Source organism: Rhamphochromis sp. 'chilingali' (assembly GCF_963969265.1).
Source record: "Rhamphochromis sp. 'chilingali' genome assembly, chromosome: 3".
Lineage (NCBI taxonomy): Eukaryota > Metazoa > Chordata > Actinopteri > Cichliformes > Cichlidae > Rhamphochromis > Rhamphochromis sp. 'chilingali'.
Window position 1 is genome coordinate 3,709,850 of NC_137931.1, and position 19,423 is coordinate 3,729,272.

The window sequence follows — 19,423 nt, forward strand, 5'->3', positions numbered from 1 at the left end:
GACAGTCAAAAATATAAACTCAGGAACTTAAAAGGAAAATTGTGCTGACTTTGAACGTCCGCATCAAGATAAACTTACAGATTTAAGAGTCAAAAAGTGTCAAAAAGTCTGTATCCTTACCCGAGAGTTTCAAGTTTACAGTCAGGACTCTTTAGTCCAACACACAGCAAATCCAATTCTGAATCCTGCAGGTAGTCCGAGCTCAGCTCCAGCTCTCTCAGATGATTGGATGGGGAGCTGAGAATTTCAGACAAAGCTTCAAAGCTTCTTTTTGAGAGTTTACAATCTCTCAGCCTGAGGAAGAATAACAATGGAGACATATTCTTTTATTCATCTAGCATTATTAAACATATTTGTTCATAGATTCACTTACAGCACTTTCTTGGATGCTTTGACCACTGGCAGCAGCTTCAAAAATGCCTTCTCTGAACGGGAGTATTTCTCCAGGTCGAACTCATCCAGATCTGATGACAGTAAGATGAAGACCAGAGCCGACCACTGAGCAGGAGACAGTTCATCTGTGGAGAGACGTCCTGATCTCAGGGACTGTTGGATCTCCTCCACTAGAGAACGATCATCCAGTTCATTCAGACAGTGGAACAGGTTGATGCTTTTCTCTGCAGACAGTTTCCCACTGAGCTTCTTCTTGATGTAGTGAACTGTTTCCTGATTGGTCTGTGAGCTACTTCCTGTCTGTGTCAGCATGCATAGGAGATCCTGATTGGTCTGCAGTGAAAGACCCAGGAGGAAGCGGAGGAACAAGTCCAGGTGGCCATTTGGACTCTCTAAGGCTTTGTCCACAGCACTCTGGTAGAAGTCTTTTACAGTAAGTGTTTTCTGGAAGATTTTAAAGAGAGGAGATTGTTTCTTAAGCAGGTTGACTCCAGAGTTGATGAAGGTCAGATAGACATGAAGAGCAGCAAAGAACTCCTGAATGCTCAGATGGACGAAACAGTAAACAACGTTGTTGAACATGTGACACTCATCAGCTTTAAAGATCTGTGTGAACACTCCTGAGTACACTGAGGCTGCTCTGATATCGATGCCACACTCTGTCAGGTCTGATTCATAGAAGATCAGGTTTCCTTTCTGCAGCTGATCAAAGGCCAGTTTTCCCAGAGACTCAATGATCTTCCTGCATGACTCTGTCTCAGCTCCTCCATCATACTTGATGTCCTTCGTTTTTAGGTGAAATAGCACAAGGCGTAGGTAGAGCTCTGTGAGAGTCTTAGGCAGATCTTGACTCTCTTTGTTCTTCATGACAAACTCCAGAACTGTAGCAGTGATCCAGCAGAAGACTGGGATGTGGCACATGATGTGGAGGCTTCGTGATGTCTTGATGTGGGAGATGATGCTGCTGGCCTGCTCCTCATCTCTGAATCTCTTCCTGAAGTACTCCTCCTTCTGTGGGTCAGTGAACCCTCTGACCTCTGTCACCACGCCAACACAGTCTGGGATCTGATTGGCTGCTGCAGGTCGTGTGGTTATCCAGAGGCGAGCAGAGGGAAGCAGTTTCCCCCTGATGAGGTTTATCAGCAGCACATCCACTGAGGTGGACTTTCTAGGGTCAGTCAGGATTGCAGTTTTGTGGAAGTCCAGAGGAGGTCGACACTCATCCAGACCATCAAAGATGAACACAACCTGGAAGTCTTCAAAGCTGCAGATTCCTGCTTCTTTGGTTTCAGTGAAGAAGTGATGAACAAGTTCCACCAAGCTGAACTTTTCCTCTTTCAGCAGATTCAGCTCTCTGAAAGTGAATGGAAACATGAACTGGATGTCCTGGTTGGCTTTGTCTTCAGCCCAGTCCAGGGTGAACTTCTGTGTTAGGACTGTTTTCCCAATGCCAGCCACTCCCATTGTCAGCACTGTTCTGATTGGTTTATCTCTTCCAGGTGGGAGTTTAAAGATGTCTTCTTGTCTGATGGTTGTTTCTGGTCTGTCTGGTTTCCTGGATGCTGTTTCAATCTGTCTGACCTCATGTTCATCATTGACCTCTGCAGTCCCTCCCCCTGTGATGTAGAGCTCTGTGTAGATCTGACTCAGGAGGGTCGGGTTTTCTGTTGTAGAAATCCCCTCGAGCACACACTGGAACTTCTGCTTCAGGTCTGACTTGAGTTTGAGCTGACACTCAGTGAGAATCTCTGCATGAATAAACAGCAAATGACACAAATGAGAAAACTGCATTCTGGTTACTGTGGTTATGTGTTCAGTTCACTGGACTCTTGGTGTCATGATCCGAGTGAGTCTGAGTAACTTTCCACAGCATCAGCTCTCCTCGCCTGGGTGGAGCCCTCCTCACTCCTCCCTGCTCCTCACCTGTTGCCAATTACTCCGGCAGTATTTATGAGCAGCACTCACAATGAACCTTCTCCAGATTGTCTGCTTACCACAGTCAGTTCTCTGCCTCACATTTTGTCTTGTGCTCCTCAGCTTGTTTCGCGTAACCCTCTTTTCCTGTTCCCTAGTCGGCACCTGGATACATCTTCCAACTCTCGCCATAAGTCACGCCTCAGGATTCTGGCCTGCCACTGCTGGGAAAACTCACTCTTGCAAACTGCCATCCTCACCTGCCTGCCTCCCTGTGCACCCACATCTCACTCTGTACCCAGATTTAATTCATCTCCTCCTCCAGCTGATCTCCACCTGCAGCCACGTAACACCTCTTAGTTTTTAAATCTTGGACTCATTCACTACACTGTGGACCACTCTGATTATTATCTCCTTTGTTCCAGTGATCCTGGATAGTTTCTATTCGCCCGATTCTGCCCCTGTTGTTCCTTTGACCTGCCTCAGCTTATGTTCTGGCCTCAGCTCTGCACTTCTCATAATACCTCGCTTGCTGTTGAATTTAGCCGTGATTCAGCTTTCTCCGTCAAGAAATCTAGTAAAATACATTTCTGTTAAAAGTCACTCAGCCTCTGTTTTTTGGTTCTGTGCTTGACTCCATTCCTTTTCATGAGCCATTGAGCCCTGACACTTGGGTTATAACTAGACTTGTAGTCAAGACCGCCTAATCCGAGACCAAGACAAGACCAAGACCAGAGGGTATCGAGACCAAGACAAGACCAAGACCAAGTTGAGACGAGACCAAGACCGAGACTGAGACGAGACGAGACCAAGACCAAGACCGAGACAAAAAAAGTCTTTAAACTGCAGCCAGATGCTATTCTATATACATATCGTTAGCTTCATAGCATAAGTGCCTAAGTCATTGACTTAGTCAAATGACTTAGGCAATTATGCTATGAAGCTAACGATATGCAGGACACCTTAAACTAGTTTTTTAATTAAGCAACAAGGCAGAACAAAGTCGGGCCTGTATCAAGACACAGGGACTAAACCCCAATTCAACCAGACCCAGAACTGATCTGGAATTAAAACAGGACTACAACAGTAACCAAGACAGAACCAGAATCAGAACTAGATGATAGTAGCACTAAAAAATCATCATAGACCTGCACTACACTTATTTTTTAATTCTACCAAAGTACAATATTTAGATTGAGAAAAGTTTATATAATTATGTAGCCTTGTTGTGCAAACAAGCCTGCATAACGTAATAAATATAGAATTTGAAAAGTAACAAATGGTATCTAAAAAGAAACACTAGGTACTAGATACATGTTCTGATGAGTTTTGGCAAACAACCATTTGACTAACATGTGTCTCACCTGCTCTTGTTCATCTCTGTTCTGTCCTCATTCTCTCTCTCCCTCTCTGCTCCTCTCTCTCTCCCTCTTTGTGCTGACAATCAAGCCAAACACCAACATCATCAACTATACAGTTGAAACCACATATTTACAAACTCTTCAGATAAAAACACAAACACTTTTTAATTGTAACATCAAATCAGACTAAATGTTTATTTTTTTAGATTGATAAATATAAAAAACATATTTGTTAACTTTAAGAGTAAAGAGAGAAACTATCTGTATTTCTTAATAGCAAATGGCACCAAATTGTATTCAAATTGAGCCACACTTATGGAGCTCCACAGTTCTTTTCCTGGTGTTTTGGTTGACATCTCTTGATGTTCCCATGTCAAAGAAACAGGCTCTGTGTTTTGCCTTATATGCATCCACAGCTGTGCCACAAACTTACTCACATGGACTCTACTAACCTATCAGAAGCTTCTTCAGCTCAGAATCGAATCGTCTGGAGTTTCTTATTAATTAACAATAAACTTAGTGTACATGTACTCCTAAATTTGATGAAAGTGATTAAAATAGACAGCTCCCTCTTTTTATTCTGACATTTAACTAATTCAAAAGATATTTCAACATTTATTTATCTAAAACAAAAGTTTACTCTAAATTGATGTTTAACAGTAAAAAAAAGTTTTTATGTTTTCTCCATAAAGTGTATGTAAATATCTGGTTTCAAATAACCTCCTGTGTACACATGAATATCTGCTCTTTGGGTTGGTTTGATTAAAATGGGACCAGCAGCAGGTTTAAGGTTGTACATTAAGATTGTGTACATCAGTACACAATTGAAACCGATTTAGAGAGTTTGTTTAGCCGTGGAGGGTAACAACTGAAAATATGAAATGTAAATCTCTAAAGAAACAGCATTGTTGCTGTTCGGCTTTTCATTTCGCCATTTGTTGATTCACTCGAAGAGCAAGTAACGCAACCAAGTGATCAGTTTGATATCAATCTTTTGTGATACACCGTCATATTTACATTATTAGTTCAGTACGAATGATTTGCTTTGGTACCTGGTCAAACTTAAGCTGTCCTCTGTCTGCAGCAAACTCGCAGCCAGCAGCTTCTCCCCCTGGCTCACATGGGTGCTGTGCTCAGTCGCCTAGTGCCTGAGCTCGGATCATACCAAAATTAGGGGGAATTTACGACGGTGCGCTCTGTGCTTCGTGTGTTGTTTTTGTTTTATACAGTAGTGATGGGATTTCCGGCTCTTTTTAGAGAACCGGCTCTTTCGGTTCGGCTCACTAAAAAGAGCCGGCTCTTTCGGCTCCGAACCGGGTCTTCAGGTTGTTTTGTTGCTTTAATTAATTTATTATTAACAATAATATAAAATTATGCACAAAAGGAATTACTAACGTAAAAACAAGTGGTTTTATTTATATATGTTTATATATAAATATATGCGGTGGCCCCTAGAGACAAAACACGTACAAACTCCAAAACACATTTCTAGCATGAACTGAACTTCCAAAGCAGAGCTACTAGATCACTTAAATTACACAATTGAAAGCATGTGTGTATTGTTTGTATATTTATACACAGGCACTCATATATATATTCAAATAATTTAAAAAAAAGTTCATTTACCTGTTATTACCACACACCAAATCCGGTCGTCGGTACTTGCTGGCTTGTGTAGCCACAAGATAACAAAGGCTCAACACTGCGCCCAGCATCCTGGAGCACTTCTGTTGTCTTTTGTACGTGTTTTGAGTTTTTATGTGCTTCTGAGTTTTTATATGCTTCTGAGTTTTTACGTGCTTCGGAGTTTGTACGTGTTTTTGGAGTTTTTACGTGTTTTGGAGTTTGTACGTGTTTTTACGTGTTTTGGAGTTTGTACATGCTTCAGAGTTCGTACGTGATTTGAAGTTTGTATGTGCTTTGTCTCTAGGGGCCACCGTAAATATACTTTTATTTATTCACTCCACATAAAATGTAATAAATAAATCATATAATACAAAAATCAACTATTCACATTTCAAGTTTTATCTATTTAAATTTTCAGCTTTTTCCTTTCACAAATTTAAAGTGAAAAGAACACAAAACACTGCAAACCACAACACAATTAAATATAAATTATAATATGAAAACTAAAAGAACATGCACATTCTCTGTCATATGGACCTGCATGAATAAACTTTCTCAATCCTTTATCATCTGCAACCGAAAATAGTTGTGGATGATTACTATACCTTTCCAATGTTGTTGTCCCTGCCTCTCTTTCTCTGTCTCTGTTCCTGTGCTACTGAGTGTAACTACCGCCCCTCCCCCCTCTGCCCAGCGTAAAGCACAAGGCTCGCGTGCAGAGTGAAGCGGAAAAAAAGTGCGAGAGAGAGGCTGAGAGAAAGAAAAAAAAAAAAAAAAAACCACGTGACGGCTCGCGATAAGGAGCCGGCTCGCGTCGTTCACGTCAAAGAGTCGGCTCTAAGAGGCATTTCGTTCGCGAACGACCCATCACTATTATACAGTTGTCAGTCAGGCATCTAACTAAAAAATTACACTCCAAAAGACCCCATGCTTCTGAAAAAATGACCCGGGCTTAAGCCCAGTAAGCCACCCCCCCCCGCTCCGCTGATGGTTGACTCCAAATCTCCCGAACACTATGTCGATTTGAGAACGCAAGACCGAAACAGCGAGACCGAGACCGAGACCAAGACAAAAGTCCGTCGAGACCAAGACGAGACCAAGACCACGTAAAAGTGGTCTCGAGACCGGTCTCGAGACATCCAACTCTAGTTATAACTGAGGGCAGGTTTTATAGAGACACATTCGATTTAATTATGTTTATTTATACAGCACCAAATCAATACTAGCAACATTTCACATATTACATAAACAACACTATGGAGCCAGTAATGAATAAATATGTAGAATAAATGAAAGAATTTCAAGTATAAACGTTTTTTTTATTAATTCCTCCAAATAACAACAACAGTCACCCCAATGTGCTTTATATTGTAAGATAAAGAACCTACAATAATACAACAGAAAAAAACCCAACTATCTTTTTGGGTCCTGAAAACTGAAGGCTCTGCCTCCCATTCTACTTTTAAATACTCTGTGAACAACAAGTAGGCCTGCAGTGTGAGAGCGAAGTGCTCTAATAGGGGGATATGGTACTACAAGGTCATTAAGATAAGATGGGGCCTGATTATTTAAGACCTTGTATGTGAGGAGCAGGATTTTGAATTCTGGATTTAACAGGAAGCCAAAACAGGAGAAATCTGCTCTCTCTTTCTAGTCCCTGTCAGGACTCTTGCTGCAGCATTTTGGATTAGCTGAAGGCTTTTCAGTGAGTTTTTTGGACATCCTGATAATAATGAATTACAGTAGTCCAGCCTGGAAGTAATAAATGCATGAACTAGTTTTTCAGCGTCACTCTGAGACGGGATATTTCTAAATTTAGAGATGTTGCACAAATGGAAGAAAGCAGTCTTACATGTTTGTTTAATATGTGCGTTGAAGGACATGTCCTGGTCAAAAATGACTCCAAGGTTCCTCACAGCGTTACTGGAGGCCAAGGTAATGCCATCCAGAGTAAGAATCTGGTTAGATACCATATTTCTAAGATTTTCAGGGCCGAGTACAATAACCTCAGTTTGATCTGTATTAAGAAGCAGAAAGTTAGCGGCCATCCAGGTCTTTATGTCTTTAACACATTCCTGCAGTTTAACTCATTGGTGTGTGTTATCTGGCTTCATGGACAGATAGAGCTGGGTGTCATCTGCATAGCAGTGTAAATGTATGCTATGTTTTCTAATGATGCTGCCTATGGGAAGCATGGTAATGGGAGCGTTGCCAGCAGAAGGCTGAAGTGGAATCTCCCAGAAAGCTGCAGAAGAAAAAGCATGAGCTGAAATGGTGGATTTCAGTCAAATAAGGAGAACTGTGGCTTTCCTCCAACCTTTGACCAATCACCTTAGTGTCCTGTTTATCAACCATAATAAAAAGCATTTACTGTCTGGGCATTTTTTTGTTTGGGTCTCCAAACAGCAGAAAGAAATGGCAGCCATTTTTTTTAAACTTTACCTTCAACTGGTAAATAGATTTAAGAAAAAGCACTTTGATCATATTTGTGACGTGTCCCAAACTTTTGTTGTCGCCTCATTTATGTTGATAAAACAGCTCTAAAACCAATCTGACAATATAAATCTGTAAAATGGGCTGAAAACCTGCTGCTGGTCCCATTTTAATCAAACCAACCCAAAGAGCAGATATTCATGTGTACACAGGAGGTTATTTGTGCAGATGCATAAAACACAAACTGTTGGCTTTCTGCAGTCTCTCACTCCTGAAAGTGTTGGCAAGTGTTTTGGATTTATTATTTATATGGATTTTAATGGCACCTGTGTAATGTTAACTAAGGTTTTTATTGTTTATGTATTTTTTGTTTAGTCATTCCCTGACTTACCTGTGGGTTCTGGGATGGTTTTATTTAAATTCTCCAACAGATCATTCTTGTTTATCCTCCCCAAAAGATTTTTAGTGACTTCAAAAGTGTTGATAGAGTAGGTATCAAACATCAGATCCACTATGTTCGTCCTCTCTGCATTCTCCAGTTTACTCACTGGGATTGCTGGTAAACCTTCTACAGACCCGTTCTTCAGATGCCACTTAAATTTTTCAAAGTCATCACGTCCCAAATCCTCCAAAGTCCCCAGAAGGATTTCTTTAGGTGTCGTCATCTTTTACCCTGTAAGGACCCGATAAACAAAGACTGTAACAACAGAGGTAATTGTCTGATTTATCATAATTTAACTTGATTCTAACAGCAGTTCATCACAATAAATTTCTAAGGCTCAGAATGCAACAAAATTGCACATGAAGAAGCACATAGAGAAGTATCCAAGTAACACTTTGCTACAATATAAAACAAACTATTATAAATAAAGAAAATATATAAACTAAATATATACACTACCCGTCAAACGTTTTAGGACAGCCCAATTTACAGTCACGGTTTGCGAGCCGTGTGTAAATTATTAAAGGACCCTTTATGCAGGCAGCTCAGATGCAAGTGAGTTTATTCATCACATGGTGATACAAACAGAAATGGCGAAGGTGAGCATGGAAACTAAGCAAAAACCTAAAAACTAATAGTACACGAATATGAAGAAGTACACGAAGGGAAGACGAAAACACGGAACACAAGGGGTGGGAGCAAAGCACCACAACACATCACTATATAGACAGTTACACAGAGGGAGACACAGAAGGCAACAACACAGGGCGGAACAAATGGACAGAGAAGACTAAACACAGAACAGAGTGCACAGAGAAACAAGGGGGACAGGGAATCAAAACCTAGGAAGCATAGAATAACTCACAAACTAAACTGACATAACACAAAAATCACAAAGAACTGAAACCACTAGATCAGGAGACCCAGGACCCTGACAGATACGCAGACAAACCAGCAACTAACAGAGGCAAACACAAGGCTTAAATACACAGATGGATAACGAGGGAATAAGACACAGAAGGAAGACACAGCTGGGAGTGATTGACAAGACGAGACAGAGGAAACGCAAACTAAACACACTGACATGAGACACGGACCTTCACAACAAAGCAGGAAATACAAAGACTGAACTTAGAGGTACAACAAAACACAGAACCAAAACGTAAGAATAAACAAAGATACATCATGAAATCAAAGATTAACAATACAAAACAGAAAACACTGAGTCACAGACCCAGGATCGTGACAGTTTTATTGAAAATATCCTTTTTATTTCTCATTGCGCTCTGAAATGAAAGCATAGTACAAATAAGCAGTTGGAGTTAAAAATAAATCATGAAACACATTTATAGACCAAAGTTTATTCTAAACGTTTGACTGAACACACCCGTGGCTTCTGTCTACAATAGAAATCAAATATTCTCCCATATCTGTGGCAGATGTTCCCGTAAACGTGGACCTTGTAATAATAATAATAATAATAACTTTATTTATAAAGCGCTTTCAAACAAAGTGCTGTACAACTAAAGAGATAAATTAAATAAAAGCGATACATAGCAATACAGGTAAAAGACACAATACAAGTTAAAAACAATAAAAATGTAAAAACTAAAAGCCATAGAATTAAGACATGTAGGATCGGGTGAATAAATATGTCTTCAACTTGGTTTTAAAAACCTCCACAGAGCAGCCTGCCGAATATCTTGTGGGAGGTTGTTCCACAGAAACGGGGCATGAAAAGAAAAAGCTCTCCAATTGACTTTTTTCTGGCTCTAAGAACTTTTAGAAGACCAGAGTCCTGAGATCGGAGAGCACGAGATGGAACATAAAGGTGTAAAAGGTCGGAGAGGTATGAAGGTGCCAATCCGTTTAAAGCCTTGTAGGTGAGCAGCAGGACCTTAAAATCTGCTCGAACCTGACAAGGTAGCCAGTGAAGAGATCTCAGAACAGGGGTAATGTGCTCAAATTTCCCAGTTCTTGTTAAAATGCGAGCAGCTGCATTTTGCACCAACGCCAGAATCTCAGGTTAAACCTCACAAAACTTTAACAACCACCAAACAGCTGAAACAGTAAATGAGAGCAGGAACACGGATTCTGCACAAAGACGTAAACACAAAGCTCAGAGCCGCCGACACATCAGAATCAGTGAGATGTCGCCTTTCTCACCCGATGGCACGGACACGGTCGGGGCTGAAAGCCGACAGCTCGCTGATTCTGATGTTTCGGCGGCTCCGAGCTTTGTGTTTACGTCCTTTTTACGCTGATTCTAAAGCTGTTAGTTTTATCTCTCTCCAAACAATATTGACTGAACCAGCAGCAAAAGAAGATCCAAACTACGCTTCACATAAACATCGTCATGAACTCACTCTGACTTTTGCTGTTTTGCTTCCACCAGGATAAAATCACACTTCATGCACAGCTCTCTCTCTCTCTCTCTCTCTCTCACACACAGTTTCCTGTCTAAAAATCGGTTTTCTGCATTATTCGCTTGCTTGTTACGCACAAGTCTACCGTTGTTTACAGCGCTGTCGGCCGCTGTTTTTTTCCTTTTACTTACTTCCGAAAAGAAAACCTAATTTCTGCCGTTCAACAGGCTTCTGAACAAATTTAAACTTTTTAAAATTATGCAAATTGCAAAACGCTGTGTCTGTCATAAAACCGCTGTAACTTCAGAGGTAATGTTCATATGTCGATTAATGGTTTTCTTTCGTTTTTGATCTACTGTAGAATATTTTTATAAAACCACCTTCATGTTTTTCTGTTTTATCTTCAGCTACTTTGACACAAAGGCCTCTGCTGTGATGCTCACACCTTTGATAAAGTCTTGCGAGTGTCAGCTTCCTTTTTATAGATACAAAAATATGTAAATGTACTGATCTGAATTATAATATTTCTGACTGTCTGAGGCAAAATTTCCCAGATTCAAATCGAATTGAATCGAATCGTGGATCGAATTGATTCAGGACCTTGTGAATCGGAATCAAATCGATTCTAGAATTCAGTGACGATACCCTGCCCTATTTGCGACCATGTCAACATCCAGTCCAGGCTTTTTCAAGATTGGTACTACCACAGCTGATTTAAAACATTCAGGAAAGACTCAATGAAGTATTTAAAAGAAACAGGTTGTAGGGTCCTAATGCTGACCACAGTTCCTTTATAGCCCAGGCTGGTAGAGGATCCAAAGAACAGGTTGTACATCGAGCTGCTTTTACAACCTTACTTAATCCAGAAAGGGAAACAGAGATGGACCGATGCGATATTACGTATCGGTCCATCTCTATTTCTATTAATTTACGTCAGTATCGATACTGATTTTGTATGTATTTTGAAGGATTTGAACCAAAGGCAAAAAATACCATGAGCAAAAAATGGCAGTCATGATTATAAAATAGGGAGGTTTCTTTTTTTTTAACATAGATTAAACTCGTTAAATAAAACAACAAGTTTATGAGCTTTCTTGTTATTCACAAGTTTCAGCGATTTAGCCCAGAGTCTAAAGTCATTCAGCCATCTGTTTATACATGGTTTAGCTTTAAAGTATCTGCATTTGTGAAGAAAAAATTTTCCCATTAACAAAATCGTCCTAATCAACAGGTCAAAATCTGCATTCTCAGCAAGTATTCCAAATTTTATTACTGTCACCGTCAAATGTGGTAACTGAATTCTCCTGGACTGTAGCCAGCTCCACATGTCAGTCCAGAAGGAGTGCACTGATTCACAGTTGAAAAACAAGTGATCCAGACTTTCAATATCATTTTCACAAAATGTGCAGGCGTTCACATCTAAGTTAAATTTCCGTCTTAAGAATTCATTGGTTGGATAAACCTCATTAATGATTTTAAAGTGAACCTCTTTTACTTTAGGGGAAAGAGGAAGTGAAATATACTTTTTTCTTATCGCCTTAACCTCCATGGTCTCAAATTCTTTAAGGATATAATTTCTTTTAACCAGATTAGGGCAAATGTCGTTGATCAAAATATTCCTGATCACCTTGTTTGTAAACCTGCTGTCACCAAATTCAGCTCCAGCTATGCAGAGCTGCCTCAGTCCAGGAGAAATTTTAGACTGCACAATATCTTCTTTTATCATTGATCTCAAAGGGACTGGGATGGCTTTCACTAGGGATTTATATCTCTTAGCAGTACATCTTACATCAAATTTCTCACAAAACGTCTCATGTTTTAATAAGACCCCATTATCATCCATAAAATGAGCTACAGCCCAAATCCCTTAAGATCTTCCAGTAGAGAAGGACCTGCTGATGGAAAGCTGAGAGTTTAACAGGTAACGAACTGCAATCAAAGTCACAACGTAACAAAAAGTCTATTCCACCCATTTTGCCAAAAATCACACTGGGAATAATGTTCCAAAAGGAATTTTTGTTCCTAATGAAAGATCTTAACTATTTCAGTTTTAGTACACCATTCATAACATCAAAGTCAATGGCATTAGCCCCACCCTCTTCATAATTCTTAATCATATCATTTTTCTTTATATAATGACATTTGTTCCTCCATATGAACCTAAAATTAAGATTATTTATAGATTTAATTAGTTTTGGAGATATGGGCAGAGAAAAGGCTGGATAGATTAGTCTGGACAGACTGTCCATTTTGGTTAGCAAGATTCTCCCAAACAGAGTTATGTCCCTTTGCAGCCACCTGTTTAAAATTGACTTACACTTTTCTATATTGGTACAGATATTCTTACTTTCAGTTGATGTCTTATCCTTGCAAATTACAATGCCCAGATACTTAACCTCTTTTTTTGATCTGTATATTATTTATTGCTTGCAGGGGACACTCATGCAGAGCTAGAATTTCTTATTCATTAATATTCAGCTGTAGGCCAGAAGCTTTGGAGAAGTGGTTGATCGCCTGTAAGGCTAAAGGAATCTGGTCCTCATTTTTTAGAAACAGGGTGGTATCATCTGCGAGCTGACTGATTATTATCTGTTCACCCATCACAGTTAACCCCTCAATGTGACTGTTTTTAATCAAAATAGACAACAGCTCAGCAACCATGATGAACAGAAGTGGTGAGCTGCTACATCCCTGCCTTATCCCTCTATTAACCTCAAACCTTGAACATGTACCATGTTCTAGCAAAACAGAGCTGTTAATGTCATTATATAGCATCTCTATAACATTGATAAATTCCTGTCCAAAACCAAAAGACTGCAGAGTTTTTAATATGAACGTATGTTCAACTGAGTCAAATGCTTTGTAAAAATCCAAGAACAGGATGTATCCTCTCTCTTGTGTCACGATGAGTTGTGTAGCTGTCAGTGGCTGGACCCACGTGCAGGACTCGGAGACAAAACATTAACTTATACAACAGCTTTATTTGCTGGTGAGTCACCCTTGGCGATACATAAACAACAACTTAAACTAACTAGACTGGAGATGATGAAGGTAGACGACAACGAATACACACACAACAAACGTGGAGGACGCAACAACTGGCAGAGAAAAACACAGGGCTTAAATACATACTGAGGTGATTAGGGAATGTGAAACAGGAGGAGAACACAGCTGGGACTCATCAGACATGACAAGACAAGGGGCGGCAAAACTCAACACATTGACATAGTACACAGACTTTCAAAGTAAAACAGGAAACTGAACAGACGTGGACTAAACTAGGGGATACAGTGACAGAACAAGAAACACACTGACAGAGATGACTGTATACTAACAGAAGTAACACAGAACCACGACCTAAGAAGGAGAACACAAGAAATGCCAAGGACCTAGGGAGTTAGGAATACTAGCGACAAAAATCAAACCCAAGAGAATCAAAACACATCATGAAATCAAAGATAACTAATACAAACAGAAAAACACTGAGTCCACAGACTCAGGACCGTGACATCTTGGATTATTTCACTGTACTCAAGGAGGTCCAAAACCAGCCCAATATTGTTATGAATTAGTCTTCCTTTCAAAAAACCTGATTGTGTTTCACTGATAATGTTTGAGATGCCTTTCTTTAGCCTCTCAGCTACAGCTCCAGACAGGATCTTATAGTCAGTGTTTAGTAAGGTGATGGGTCTTAAATTGTCTAAAATTCTTTTATCCTTACCCGATTTAGGGATCAGGGTTATCAGCGCTTGTTTCATGCTCGGCATCAGTTCTTTTTTCTCTATCGATTCCTTTAATGCATCAAACAATAAAGTTCTTAGGTCCTTCCAGAAGAATTGATAAAAATTAGTAGTGAGTCCATCTGTCCCTGGGGACTTGTTTAATGCCATTTTCATGACCACCAAATCCAGTTCCTCAATTTGGCGGCCGCTACTAAGTTTTAAAATTACTCATACTAATCTTTCTGGGTCACAAAATAAACTTTTAACATATTTTCAGGCGAGAAAGTAGCTGTGTAAACATCAAATATCTGCTCGGTTTATCAAGATACCGCACATTTGCAAAAGTGCTTCGACGTTTTCGGAGACGTCTGCTACCCACCAGCACTATAGCCAGCCAGGAGCTCGAGGGTCACTGAAGCCACCGAGAACGGCACAACTCCCGGCACATCATTTTCAGATCACCGCGGACTTTCGCTACTCAGTTAAACGTGACTTAGACAACCTAAAAATGTTATTGTTTGGCTTTTTTCAGTGTTTTGTTTGTTCGTGAGTAAATCGGTTTGGCTGAGATTAAAGTTATTAGATTAGGTTAGATAAAATAAAACTTTATTAATCCCCCGGGTGGGTTCCTCCTTGGTTTTCACACAGCTGAATAAACATCAAACAGAAAACTGATTAAACAGAAGTATGAGACGGTCGAGAATTTACTCCAGTGTCCTGTTATATTGCAGATAGCAAGGAGCAGAGGACCGAGTTTATTAAACTCCACCGAGACAGCGGTGACGCTAATCAGAAGGCTAGACCGTCCAATTTCCCCAGCTGTTTACTTCCAGCATATCCAACCTTCTGAGGACCCAGCCCACGTAGACCGCGAAGGCCGGGTCCTCGGTAGGACGTTTAGTTTTTAAAAATGTCGTGATAAGGGCGGGTCTTACTGTGAACCTGCGTGCTCATTGGCTAATAACTTGAGATTGACAAGCCGTTATCCAATGAGCGCGCGGCTTCTCCCAACATAAAGTAGTTTCCTTTGAAAAACCAAAGTCTGATTATTTTTGCCTCCACTGACGGAGCCTGTTGTTCCCGCCACAGAGACACAGTAATGTCAGAGCGGTGTTAACACTCACCTGCCTCAGCACAGCTCTCACTCTCCTCCTGCTCTCTCAGCTAAACTCACTTCCTCTCTACTTACAGGAAACCAGCGCTCAGAGGAGCCGACCGGCCTCACGTTTCACCCACAGACACGAACAGCGTGGAATTATTTTATGTCATAAGAAGAAACATATTCATGTTAACACTCACCTGCCTCAGCTCCACCTTCCTCCTCCTGCTGCTCTGAACGGAGGATCAACACTTTCACTTTCAAGGTTCAAGGTTCAAGGTTCTTTATTTGCCACATGCATAGTTATATAAGTATAACACACAGTGAAATGTAGCCTGACACGCTCCTCGACATGTGCAAAAATTGGGGGGGTAGAGGAAGAACATTATATATATATATATTGGGTGAATGTACAGTAGTAGCAGCAAGCAGGTGAATTCTGTACATTAATATGAATAGACATCTGACTATTTTACAGGATAGACAATATAAACATATTTAAAATTAAAGGAATTTGAAATGTACATTGTTTCACTGCTCCTCCCTAAACACAGAGGATGCTGGGACTTGTAGTTTTTACCTTGTGTGATATTTATGGCTGTGACACTAAATCACAGCATGTAAACTTCCTGCAAACATGTCACAGGCAATAAAAGTTTCACATTAAAGGTGAAGTTATTTTTCTGTCTCATGTTCAATAAACAGTGAGCTGGGAAAACTGAAGAACAGACTTCAGACGTTCCCTGCAGAGTTTCTGCTGCTCGGTCGTCTGCATGTTGCTGAGACTGAGCTGATGATGAAGCTGTGATGGGTTTATGGCACGTTTGGTTCTGGAGAAGAGTTTTACTGCCGGTGCAGGTGAAATGATCAGAGGTTACAGCCTCTGGTTAAAGTGGAGGCAGCGATCAGGACGGCTGAGCAGCAGAGGTCTCGAGGGTCCTAAAGTGTAAAAGCATCAGTGTCAGTAACACAAAGATCACAGAATGGGATCATCCACACAACACTAACATCTAAATCCACGGCAGGAACTCTTCCAGTGTCCTGAAAAATCTGTGTGCACGATGCTGAGATTAAAATCTGTCTGCTCATCTTAATGCAATATTTACTAAAGTCTGGTAGAAGTTTTACTGATTTCCAGTCCACTTAGCAGACGTGTGGATAGGTGGTGGGTTGTAGAGCAGACTGAAAGCTTTAAGTTCATCCTCTGATTAAAAACTCAGACCCACAGATACAGGAAGTATAATGCTGGTGTAAGAAAGGAAACAGCAACACGGCAGCCATCTTTTTCCTCCCATGCTGACCAGTGTCCCAGCAGAAGCTGGGGTTTGTTAGATCCTGTTCGATCCAGAGGAAACAGGCTAAAAGAGTCGATCAGGGGGATCATGGTTTTATTATGTGCTCGTTATGATTGAAGCTCTGGTTGTGTGTTAGAGACAGAACCTGCAGATTCCTCCACTCTGCCTCCTCCTCTGCAGGAATCAGCCTCTTGGCTGGTTTTATTCACCGACGTGAATAAAATCATCAAACTAATCCAAGTTCATTGTGAAATGCCTGAAAATGGAGGAATAAATCTGTCAGTTACCGTATAAAGTTTGAGTTTGTCAGTGTTTTACACGGAGACGGTCGTCAGATGTTGAATGTTTAGCATGAATGTTCCACATCTGGAGAAACCTTCAAGATTAAAGCCAGTGAAAAGTGAAGAGTTTCTGCAGCAGCCGCACTTCCTGCAAATCTGTTCTTTCAAAATAAAGTGAAGAGTCTAAAATTATATTCACGACAGGTTTAAAGGTGAAGGTGGTCACATGGTTTTAGTGGAATGCCTACGTGGGCGCGTCTGAGTGATTTTGATTCAGATTCGTGCAGCGTGGAGCAGTAAACACTTGTTTTTGTTCATCTGGACTCATGAATGATTCCAGTTAGCACATTTCCAGCCAATGAAACGTAACTACAGATGAAGACAAACACATTTAAGCTGCCTGACTCTCGAGTGTGCACAGCAAAATCTCCAGTGTTAAATTAACACTGGAGAGTGTCTATATGGGTCCACACCTCTGAGTGTTAAATACAACACTGTTGAGTGTTAAATTAACACTTTTGACAGTGTTATATGTTTAAAAGTAACCTAGTCAGTTTTGAAGATTAACAAGATAAGAGATAAGATAAGATAGAACTTTATTAATCCCTCGGGTGGGTTCCTCTGGGAAATTCGATTTCCAAAAAAAGCACAGCAACGACCGAAGTTACAGTTACAGAATTGTTATATATATATAAATATATATATACACACGCGCACACACACACACACACACACACATATATAAATACAGAAACAAATATAAATAAAATATACAAAGGGGATAAATAGAATAAATAGGAATAAAAAATAAAAATACAAGTGAATTGCACATTTCAAGTCTTGAGTCTATTGCACTGTTGACTATTTACAAAAAGTATTGCACAAGGTATTGTACAGTGAGGTGAAGAGGCACTACAGCTTAGTTGTTCCCCCCTCCTTTGTCCTCCTGTTTCCCCTCCCTCTCCCCTCCAGAGAGGAGTTAAACAGTCTGATGGCGTGTGGGACAAAGGAGTTTTTAAGTCTGTTAGTTCTTGTCTTGGGGAGAAGCAACCTGTCACTGAACAGACTCTTCTGGTTGTTTATGGCCGTGTGCAGAGGATGCCTGGCATTGTCCATAATGTCCATCAGTTTCTTTAATGTCCTTTTCTCTGCCACTGTCACCAGAGTGTCCAGCTTCATGCCGACCACAGAGCTAGCCTTCCTGATCAGTTTCTCCAGCCTGGAGAAATGGCTAACACTGAGCAGTGCTGATTTTCTAACACTGGAAAATAACTCAAAATGTTAGAAATATTCTACCCCCCCTCCACTGTGAACATGAATTGAATATTCAGAAGACATTTGTTTAAATAGTTCTACAAATCGGAGCTGTTGGTGTGTCCTTGGATTGTGTGGTAATAATATTAGAGCCTGCAATCTTTCTTACTGAATCTCTACTATGAGTCATGTTACCTGAGATTAATTCTATGTTTACCTGTCAGCCTGGACGAATGTGCTGTGTGAAGGAAATTAAATTAAATCAGATCTGAACTGCATACAGTTAAGGAACCTGTTCATATTTGATTGAAATATGAACCAGTGATTTTTTTTGATTGCTGATTCCAAGAGAGTCTTTGTGGAAATCCTGTTTGGCTTTTTGTTATTTTAATTGTCTTTTTCTGTTTTCCAGAACAGTTCTCCACAGTCGCTGTCCACATGGGTCAGTGGGACCAAGAAGCACTCTGCTAATGTGGGACTCTGACCAGCAACATCCAGCAAGACCCAGACAGCGTTTTCTATCTCCCAGCTGGAGTTTTTGTTTGTCTGTGACTAGGGATGGGTATCGAAAACCGGTTCTTGTGGAGAACCGGTTCCCACTGTTTCAATTCCTTGGAACTGTTTGCCATTTTTGCAAACGATTCCCTTATCAATTCCAGTCGCCCCGAATGACGTCACCACATTGCGGAGCATCATTTACCTGGCAGGAAACACGGCGCCTAAGCGGCTCAAACGCTCAAAAGTTTGATTATACTTTACGAGAACGGATGACAACAGGGGAACTTGCAATACTTGCAAAGTGGATATTTCATTTAAGGGAGGAAACACTACGAATATGCAAAAGCATTTGCTCACAAAAGACGCGATGACCTTAAATGAATCTCGTGAATCTCAACCCAGCAGCAGCAGTAACGTTTGCACGTCCTCTCCCGTTAATGCGGCAGGTAAATAATCAACTAACAGTGCATATTATGTTAGCGCGATCTGCCTTATTACAAAACCTGCTATTACTGTGCATTTAGGTGACCATGATGAGAGAGACAGACAGAGTCTGGCTGGCTCAGGTGCTGGCAGTTGTTGCTGCAGTCTACCGGTGTCCTTTCAGGCCAGGATAGACGAAGCAGTGACTAAGTTTGTGGTAAAAGGTTTGCACCCATTTGCCACAGCAGATGCCCCTGATTTTCGGTAAGTGAATGTGTTTAATTGTAGGCAGGGTGTAATGGAGGAGGTCACTTTA

At 40.6% G+C, this 19,423-nt stretch overlaps 2 protein-coding genes across 2 annotated transcripts in view; both read right to left on the reverse strand.

The window, feature by feature from the left end:
• LOC308394299 (uncharacterized protein) overlaps positions 1–19,423 on the reverse strand; it is a 1,060,216-nt gene that overhangs the window by 336,206 nt on the left and 704,587 nt on the right. The window lies entirely within an intron of this gene.
• LOC308394306 (NLR family CARD domain-containing protein 3-like) lies at positions 102–8,400 on the reverse strand. The gene is made up of 3 exons (XM_080878564.1): positions 8,119–8,400; positions 374–2,141; positions 102–294 (listed from the first exon to the last, which is right to left on the reverse strand). The coding sequence occupies exons 1-3, from the start codon at positions 8,390–8,392 to the stop codon at positions 117–119; spliced, it is 2,220 nt and encodes a 739-aa protein (XP_080734690.1). The 5' UTR covers positions 8,393–8,400; the 3' UTR covers positions 102–116.